The following is a 9,007-nucleotide window of genomic DNA, read 5'->3' on the forward strand; positions in this document are numbered from 1 at the left end:
GGTTGATACCGTATCTGATACGTTACGTACGCTACACTGCTAAGTGAGTACCCAGCTTTACATCCGTCTAAATCGGTCCGGCGCGCGGCTCTAGCACCATTATTACTAGTTTTCGCCTACGGTTTTATCCGCGTGCCGAGGGAACTACTTCCTGCACGTAGATAAAAACTAAATGTAGGTAGGTATAATAAAGAGGAAACATTTTTTTTGTACCCTAAATGCTCCTAAACTACTGAACCGATTTGAAAAACTTTGTTGTAAAGCTACACTTTTTCCGAGTTACATAGGCTACCTTTATTTTATCCCGGTAGTAGGTAGTTCTCAAATCAAGGGACGTGGGTGAAACATTGTATCTCGATGGGGTGAAACTGCGGGAAAACGGCTATCTATGAAATTGATGCTATTGACTATCCGTAAAGACTGCCAAAGATGAGTCCCGATAATACCAATAAGCCAATAAGACTTTCCGAAGTGCTTTCCGAAAACCGAGTTCACCTTATGCCAAATCAAATTCAGCATTCTACATTGGAATGTACCTAATTCATCCACGCCAATGTTCGACTTTCCTTTGCCTTCCAAACTTTAAAATATTCATTTCCAATCCCTTACAAAATCGATAATTTCCACTTGTTTTACCCGATGTTTTATCTTCACTAGTTGTCACCTTAAAAACTGTCAATGTCAATTTGAATTTTAAGAAGTTGACACTTGACAGTCAATGCTTAGTTCATGTTTGCCAATGCCTATAAAATAAACTTCGTGAATGAAGTCAGCAGGCCGGAGCCGCATGGCGACATAAACAACTATTATTTTCATGTTATAATACCACATAACTGCAGTTCAGATACAACGATACCAACATGTCGACTCGTGAAATATTGACATTACAATTTGGCCATTACGCGAACTATGTTGGTGCACATTTCTGGAACTTACAAGAGCTTAGTTTTGATTACACAGGTACTGTAAAAACAGAAGTAAACCATGATATTTTGTATCGTGAAGGCCAAACAGCTAAGGGTGAAGTTACATACACACCTCGGCTATTATTGGCCGATCTTAAAGGATCCCTAAAAAACTTACCTGAAAGTGGAGGGCTGCACAATGAAACTGAAGAAAATGAATTACTGTGGGATGGTGTCGAAAAAATAGAGGAACCAGCCCCACCAAAAAATGATTACCTGGCAGATATCGATGGTGAAGGGCCAAGTGTTCCCACAAAACAATATAACCTTGAACAGGATGTGAAAACTTGGACGGATTACCTATACCCTAGATTTCATGAGAGAACAATCAATATAGTAAAAGACTATGTACATGGGGCTGATGCAGTAAGTGATATTTCTGTAGTTAATCTTTGTGTTAAGAAATTAAATATTTAAACTGTTTTTTTCTGTTCCCAGGAAAGTTTTGATATTTATCATAATGGCACATCATTGTGGAAGCAAGATTTTGGTGATACATTTACTGACAACATTCGTAAATATGTAGAGGAATGTGATAGCATGCAAGGATTCCAAGTTAACTTTGACTGTGTGGATGGATTCGCAGGACTGGCATTGAGTTGTATAGAGTATCTTGCAGATGAATATAGCAAATCTATACTGGCATATCCAATCATACCTTCACATTTCCCTGATAACAAACCTACAACGCAAGAAGAGAGAGACAAGTCTAACCTAAAGGACTCCATTAGACTTGTAAACACAGCACTCTCTATACAGGAATTATCAGAACATGCAACATTATTTGTGCCTATTTGTACTGGGGATAAAGGATGGAGGAAACCGGGGAGCCCGAGGAAGTTTGACTATCTTAATTACAATCCTGAACTATACTACCACAGCTCTGCATTATTAGCCTCAGCTATGGACACATTGAGCCAAAAATATAGACACAAGAGCAACATTTTTACACTATCAGATATCTGTGCTGATCTCACAGGGTATGGAAGAAAACTAGCTGCAGCTTCCTTAGGAATGCCACTTCCATTAAATGAATCACAATATTTGATAGATTATTTGAATACTACAACAAAACCTATTTACACAAGCATCACACCAAGTTGCAAAATTGCATCAGATAAACTGTTCCAACTCATAACAGTTAGAGGAGTGCCCGAGAACTACTTGAAAGCTCCCATGAAAGAGGCTAAAGAACAAATGAATATACCTGCATACCGGTGTAGTAATGTGCAAGAGATGTTTGAACTATACTTCCAAGCAAACAATTTCCTCTCAGCAACTAATGTTACAATATGTGAAAAGCCTTTAGAAATTAAAACACCCTATCCAAGATTTTTTTCCACTGAACTTAATAAGTATGGTTTTATAAAAAGTGAAGTGAGAGATGAGAATATTGAAAGTTGTGCTGTTGTTGCAGGATATCACAATGGCAACTTCTTATCTGATATGATAGAGAAACTGCACAGGGAAACAAGTAGAATTAAGTTTGCAAAACTACATAAGTTCAAACAAGAAGGGTTTGAAGCTGCTGAGTACAGTGAAAGTTTAGATAAGCTTGCGGAATTCAAAGATAATTATGAGGATGACTTTGAATTGTAAACCAATCCATTGCCTTACTTAATAATACTAATAAGCTTTAATAAAACTTTGTGCAATTTTATGTATATTGTTGCTTCTCAATATTTTCTTATCTTAATGTAAAATAAACAATATATTTTGAACTGAAATCTTATAATTTTCCAATCACCTAGCTATTAATTGGTACCTGGGTGTTACAAGTTCAGGCAGACTTCTTACGCAAAGGCTTTGCGCATCCTCAGAATATAAGTTGATGACTCCTCATTGGTTGCTTACATCAGCATGTTTCAAGAGTCATTGAGTGAAATAAAAAACTGAAGTTGAAAATTCATATAACTTTATTTATGATGATTTAGATAAAATAAATCATATCCCATCCACACTATCGCGTACATACACATTTACATCAATTCATGAGTCCAACTAGCGATCACGATGAACGCTCTAATGCTCTCTCCTTCATTCTCGTTATAAATGCTGCACCTTTGTTCTTTCTGAAGTTCTCATAGGGATCATTGAGGTTTACGCCTACACCTGCGAAAATACAAAACAATAACAATAATCAAATCAAACTTGGAAGTGAGTGACAGATTATGGTAAACACTTATTTCTTTACTCAATTATTTACCTTTATACTGGTCTTGTCTATCTCGAACGATGCCACCGCTAATCGGCTCGGCGATACCCTGACCGGAGGCTCCCAAACCTCCCGCGCTCCATCCCATCTTCTGTAACAGCTGGTGACCTTTGTTGCTGGCGTCCAAACCTGACGTCGATGTACTTGGATACGCACCACCACTGAGAAATAAATAAAATCTTTAGATGTTCTTATCTTCTTAAAAATATCAAACAAATAGTGAAATTGATATGGGAACACAAAAAACATGCTAAAAATAGGCTATATAATGAGAATAGTACCTCCACATTATTTACAATCTGATTGATAATAATTTTATTCGTAGACTAAAAAGCATTATTCAGGCAATTAACAAAACGAATTGAATAAAGTATCATATCCAAAAAAGATGTATGTGTATGTGCATTAATAACTCAACCTTTTATTTTTGTGTATGTGAAGCCAAAGTTTTTTTTTTTTTAATTTCATATAAGCCTATAAAAGCTCTTTCGAAACATCAAGCTAGTTGCACGAGCGTTTTACTAACCCATAAATCAATTACAGCAACATTCACCGAAAAACATCAATCATCATATATTATGTACTCACAGGAAACTAGGGGGTGTGGGAGATCTAGAACGTTCCACGCGCCGCGACCTCGGTGACTCCCGATGCCTGTCCCGTTCCCTTGATCTGCTGCGTGACCGTGACCTTGACCTCGATCGGGACCGCCGTCGACCTATGAATATTTCATATGTAGTATTTATAAAACATATTCCCTAATGGCAATTCGATTTACTTTTCTTACATCAATTTTTGCCTAACAGTATATACTATCGGCCAATAAGGCATCATTTTCTTTTTACTTTATTTGGATGTTTTCATAGGATAATTTGGCCAATTCAACTCCTCAACAATATATAGATATAGACCATTTAGTAAAAGCGAAACATGGTAATGGACGTAGCAGTAAAACTTGAACTTCAATCAAGTCTATAAAAGTCGTGATAACGCTATTTATAACGTTGTTGTGACTATTCTATTGGTTGCACCTACCTATGTATCAGATACATACAATAACCAAGGTCCAATGTACTGAGTTTCCACTACCCACAAAGGTGGTTTAAACTTAATGAAAACAGATTCAAACTGGAAAAATCCTGCATCTTTTTCTAGCAAGAATTATTGAATTTTTTCTTTACTTTGGAAATATGTATAAAAACACATACTTTCTCTTGTATCTCTCTCTCGTTCTCTTCTCCACGACGTTGATGACGTTGACTTTCTTCTTGGTGATGGTGATCTGGACTTTGACTTTGTAGGCGAAGGCTTCTCTGGAGTTTTACTTTTTGACCTAGGTTCATATAAATATGCTTGTAAAATATGATGAGAGCAAGACATGGATAATATTGAGGTATATTGATATAGAGTGATAATTTTAAGTTACACTAACCAAGTCGAATTTAAAATTCCTTATAAAATAGCAGGCAGTATTGAGTTTACCTGTTATCCTTCCACTTAATTTGAATAATTAAGCTAAGATCAAACAGCTTAAACGTTATTTATTACTGAAGTACAAGTAGTATTCTTATAGGATTAAAAAATTACCTGTATCTTCTGCCAGGTGGGGTGGGTTGTTTCTGCAAGTCTTTCGGAATAGGACTGGGAGTTCGAGACTTGTCTCGAAAGCCCTGTGCTATTGCTTCTTCCTTCATCTTCCTAGCAGAATTCTTGGCTTTATAGTATTCATACAGGCCCAATTTCTCCCAGCCCTCACTGTCAACAAAACAACAAATATTGAAAAAATAATATTAAAGTTTATTACTAACGTAAAATGCAGGTCATTCACGCGTATATCGTTAATTATTATCTAATGTTTGCATGTAGCGTAGAAAATGCTTTCATGAAATAATGCTCCATGGGCAGTCATGGCCTTAGATCTTACGATTATCGAACACTCAACGACAAGACATATTTTTTGTGCATAGGAGAAACTCAGCTGCAAAATATGCTGACGTGAAACCATTATAACAGTACCAAAATCCTAGCATTTTCTTATTACATTGATTTACTGACTACAAATTAGCAATGTTACTGACTTGTCTCTGGGCCGCTCGTGGTTAGGTGATGCATAGAACGCGTCAACAGCTGCCAATAGTCTGTCGTTCGGTGGGGCGGGAGGGGGAAGACGAATTTTCGCTGGATCCAAGGGTCTGTATCTGTCGTCTTCCAACTAAAATCATTCAAGCTTATTAGTAGAAGTACTGCTTACGGTTATAGATGAGGAAGACTTATTATTATATTTTCCTATCAAAGGAAGACTTATTCTTAAATACAAAAATAACAAGTGTTCCTCATAATATTTATGTACTTACCATAATGAGAGGGACCATCAAACCAGCAGGCAGTTCAAAATAGGGTACAGATGGCATTAACTCATCATTGTTCACTTCATGGAATGGTGGGAATCCTGGTGGTGGCTTGCTTAGATCAGGAAGACCATTTTGGAATGCTAATGGTGGTGGTTTCTCAGTAGGTATGAAGCCCGGAGGTGGTTGGGAGAAATTTATATTTGGAAGATTTGACAAATCAGGCTCTTCTATAATCTCGTTCTTCTTCTGACTAGTGATTTGGTCAAATGTCTGACTGTCATAGCTATTTTCATTTCCACTTAAACTATTGTTAGAAGCATAGTTATCGCCACTTTCGCTGCCATACTGATTATTTGAATTAAAGTTTGGTTCATAGCCTCCCATCGGCGGAAAGTTTTGGTCATTGAAACTGTTATTTTGAAAATTGTTTTGCATATTATTCTGAGGTACATTGTCTTTATTCTGATCATGGCTGTTCTGTATTTCTATAGCATGTTTCTGCATTTCTAATTGCTGAATTTGTTGCATTGTGTGAGCAACAAAAGCTTGGTGCTGAGTTTGATAGCTGAAAAAACATAAACATGTTTTGTTAGCAAATACATTGGGAAATTACAATTTTACATAAACATCATACTTACTTCTCAAATGTGGATTTAGTTTGCTGAGTCAAATGTGCAATAGCGTTAGAGTGCTGTGAGATTAAATTGTTCTGGTACTCTTGATAGGAACTGGTGGGACTCTTCATTTTCTCAATGACGGCAGTCTCGAAATAGTTAGACTTGGATTCCCAGAGACGCAGCAACTTGTTAAGTTTAGCCTCCTGCTCTTCAGTAACAGCTGAAACAGTAAAATGATTAAACAGTTGTCATACGAGCCAGGCCGACACTAAGCAAGTTACCTGACTGGCACAAACCACAGGCGATGATGTACTAAAAATGCTTTAACTTGAAGATGAGAATGCACAATCGAACAAGAGACCTACATCTTGAGGGCATTATTATAAATATGTTACCTATACTGGCATTGCAAAACATTGGAACCACCACATTTTCCAAATTTTTCTTGAGATCTTCTGCGTTTTTGCGTGCACTGTAATTAGGAATAATAGCATCATAGACACCGAATTGATAATGACACGAGTAAAGGGAGGAACACAAGTTTTAAAAGGAATAAATAAATGTTGTAATATAAATATGGTTTATGTAGTGCCAACACACTATAATCATATTTGGAAAAGTAAAGAAAATGAATCAAATTACCATCTTTTAGTGCTTAGTTTTTTAAAGTAAATATGTGTGAATTGACAGAATTAAAAGACCATAAAACACAACTAGACTGAACCAAACTATTACAGTACAATAATAACGACACAAGAATACTATCTCGATCAGAAAATCAACAAGAATCTCAAATTAATAAATGATCTTAGAAAGCAATACTAACTGAAGTTATCAACCAATTTGTTAGGACCCTGGACATGAACAAATGAAAACTGTGATGTAAATAACTCCAGTATTGGTACTAACCAATGGTGTAGAACATCATTGACCAGGTAAATGATGTGAAGTTTCTGCGTGAATGCTGCACCAGGTTGAGTCACTTTTCTGAGCAGATGCTGCGATATCACTTTTCCGGCGTCGTGTGATGTCGCGTGTTGTAATATCCAGCCTTTTCCTATGTACAGAATTTAGAAACAAAAACTTATTTATATAATTGAGATAGAGGTATAGAAGTGAGAGATATAGGTTAGTCAGTGGAAAAATATAGTCTGAATAAATTATTGACTTAACCATGACAAGCTTATGTAAGAATGTACTCATACAGGGCTGAATGTCATTTGAATTTGAACAACTTTTTTAGTAAAAGAATGTGTAATCACCTGAAGAAATGCTATCTTTAGTGCAAGTATCAATGATTGGCTGCAGAATGCTGTCCAGCTCGCTGAGGCTGATATGGTTGTCCTCTGCCATCATCTGGATTGTCTCTACTTGTGCCTTGCTCACCAATTCGTTGATTTTAGCTTGCTGTTGTTGGATCAACACCTAAAACATTTTAAAACCTTAGTATTTCATCCTATATCAGGAAAAAGTATAATTTAAATAAGAATAAATTATGAAAATTCCAAAACATTCCAAAAAATGTGCCAATCAGAGAAATATTAAAAAAACAAATTAGTTTTTGCTTTGTACTAGAAAGATCAAATAGAAATAAAGTAAGTACACATAATTTGGTGGACCAGCCTAAAATATGACAGCCTGGAAATAAATATAGGATTTATAATACAGCTTAATCAGATTAATTAATTCATAACAACAAAATAATAGTATGCAATTGAATCTAGTTAAGAATATGAACTCAAGTTCTCTTCAAATTGGTATGTAATGTTTATATAATGTATGCAATTATGCATGTTACTTAATCAAGAGTAGTACAAACTTACTGTGTGTTGAGCATTAAGATTATTCTCAGATTGAGTTATTTGCTCTTTGAGCATGTTGATCTGTGCTGTGAGGTTGTCGAGGTCATGATGGGCGAGCTGCGGCGTGGCGGGCGGCGCCGAGTTGGCCGCCAGCCACTGCTGGAGCGCGGGCGCCACTGCCATCGACGCCGCTAGGCCCAGCTGAGCGGGAGTCGCTCCGGCCTGTTGGGGCATTACATATTGCCTGTTCTGTGCCATATAAGCCCCGGCGGGAGCAGGAGCCGGCTGGCCACCGGCCGATTGCTTTAGAACTATAAACAGCGGAGGTTCACTTAATCGGTTATAACAACACTCAATCAGCGATCATTGGAATATTACAAAAGTCTTCCATCGTCATTTCATTATGCTTACTTGCTTGCTCCGTCGTCACTTTGTACTGGTAGTAGTTGAAGTAGTCTCCGCCATAGAGAAAGCTGAATTTCGGGTTATTTTTTTGCTTGTTCTTCGTCATTTTTTCAAATTCTGGTCCATTTCTTGCGACAAACTGGGCAAGTTTGTCAATTATGTTGCGTAGGTCTTGGTCTAGAAATATAGATTATTTTTAGCTACTGCGGCACGAGTATACAGAGCATATATTTGATTGAATTAAGGCGTACCTTGTGGCGGCTGCGGAAGCTCCATTTTTGTAGTAAATTAAGGTTATGTTAGTAGAAAATATCTTTTTCTACGCTTTTAGTCTTAACGTAATTTTTATAATTATGAGCATCACATTATAGAAAGTTACTTTTCCTGTGTAATAATGTTATAACACACTGTTATTTTTATGTGATAACACTAAATTGAAAACATATCATTTCTTGGACAACGAACGATCCAAATTTTTTCGGCCATTTGTAATAATTTTAGGGAGGGGGGAGGGAATAGGGAGGGGCGAGTTCGTACAGAATAACCGATACCGGTAACTTTTTCAATGATAGTTTTAATTATTTGTATCAAATAATCGAATAAATACCTTTAAAGGGTGCGTTTATGAAAGGACGATGGGTTTACAGATAAT

General features: G+C 36.7%; 2 protein-coding genes across 3 annotated transcripts; one reads left to right on the plus strand and one right to left on the minus strand.

Annotated features, from left to right (window-relative positions):
• The first annotated feature begins 739 nt into the window (after nt 1-739).
• On the plus strand, nt 740-2,686 carry LOC110374814 (protein misato). Its single transcript, XM_021332696.3, has 2 exons — nt 740-1,331; nt 1,404-2,686. The coding sequence occupies exons 1-2, from the start codon at nt 861-863 to the stop codon at nt 2,562-2,564; spliced, it is 1,632 nt and encodes a 543-aa protein (XP_021188371.3). The 5' UTR covers nt 740-860; the 3' UTR covers nt 2,565-2,686.
• Nucleotides 2,687-2,863: 177 nt separating this feature from the next.
• LOC110374813 (calcium homeostasis endoplasmic reticulum protein) lies at nt 2,864-8,870 on the minus strand. 2 transcript variants are annotated; one of them, XM_021332694.3, is made up of 14 exons: nt 8,607-8,870; nt 8,362-8,532; nt 7,972-8,261; nt 7,411-7,573; nt 7,058-7,205; nt 6,544-6,620; nt 6,170-6,368; nt 5,535-6,096; nt 5,259-5,392; nt 4,768-4,935; nt 4,389-4,513; nt 3,769-3,898; nt 3,172-3,341; nt 2,864-3,077 (listed from the first exon to the last, which is right to left on the minus strand). In XM_021332694.3, exons 1-14 carry the CDS (start codon nt 8,629-8,631, stop codon nt 2,974-2,976), a joined length of 2,466 nt encoding a protein of 821 aa, XP_021188369.3. In that variant the 5' UTR covers nt 8,632-8,870; the 3' UTR covers nt 2,864-2,973. The 2 variants fall into 2 exon arrangements, with proteins under 2 accessions (XP_021188369.3, XP_021188370.3); XM_021332695.3 differs by lacking the exon at nt 8,607-8,870 and having other exon boundaries at nt 7,972-8,172; nt 8,362-8,502.
• Nucleotides 8,871-9,007: the final 137 nt, after the last annotated feature.

This window comes from Helicoverpa armigera, chromosome 4 (assembly GCF_030705265.1).
Source record: "Helicoverpa armigera isolate CAAS_96S chromosome 4, ASM3070526v1, whole genome shotgun sequence".
Classification (NCBI taxonomy): domain Eukaryota; kingdom Metazoa; phylum Arthropoda; class Insecta; order Lepidoptera; family Noctuidae; genus Helicoverpa; species Helicoverpa armigera.

Bases quoted from the DNA above. Each gene is read 5' to 3' on its own strand.
- LOC110374814 (XM_021332696.3), top strand. From the start codon at position 861: ATGTCGACTCGTGAAATATTGACATTACAATTTGGCCATTACGCGAAC. The intron at 1,332-1,403 runs GTAAGTGATATT...TTCTGTTCCCAG, and splicing joins ATGTACATGGGGCTGATGCA to GAAAGTTTTGATATTTATCA.
- LOC110374813 (XM_021332694.3), bottom strand. From the start codon at position 8,631: ATGGAGCTTCCGCAGCCGCCACAAG. The intron at 5,393-5,534 runs GTAAGTACATAA...GAATGATTTTAG, and splicing joins TGATGGTCCCTCTCATTATG to TTGGAAGACGACAGATACAG. The intron at 3,078-3,171 runs GTAAATAATTGA...GTATTTTCGCAG, and splicing joins TAGACAAGACCAGTATAAAG to GTGTAGGCGTAAACCTCAAT.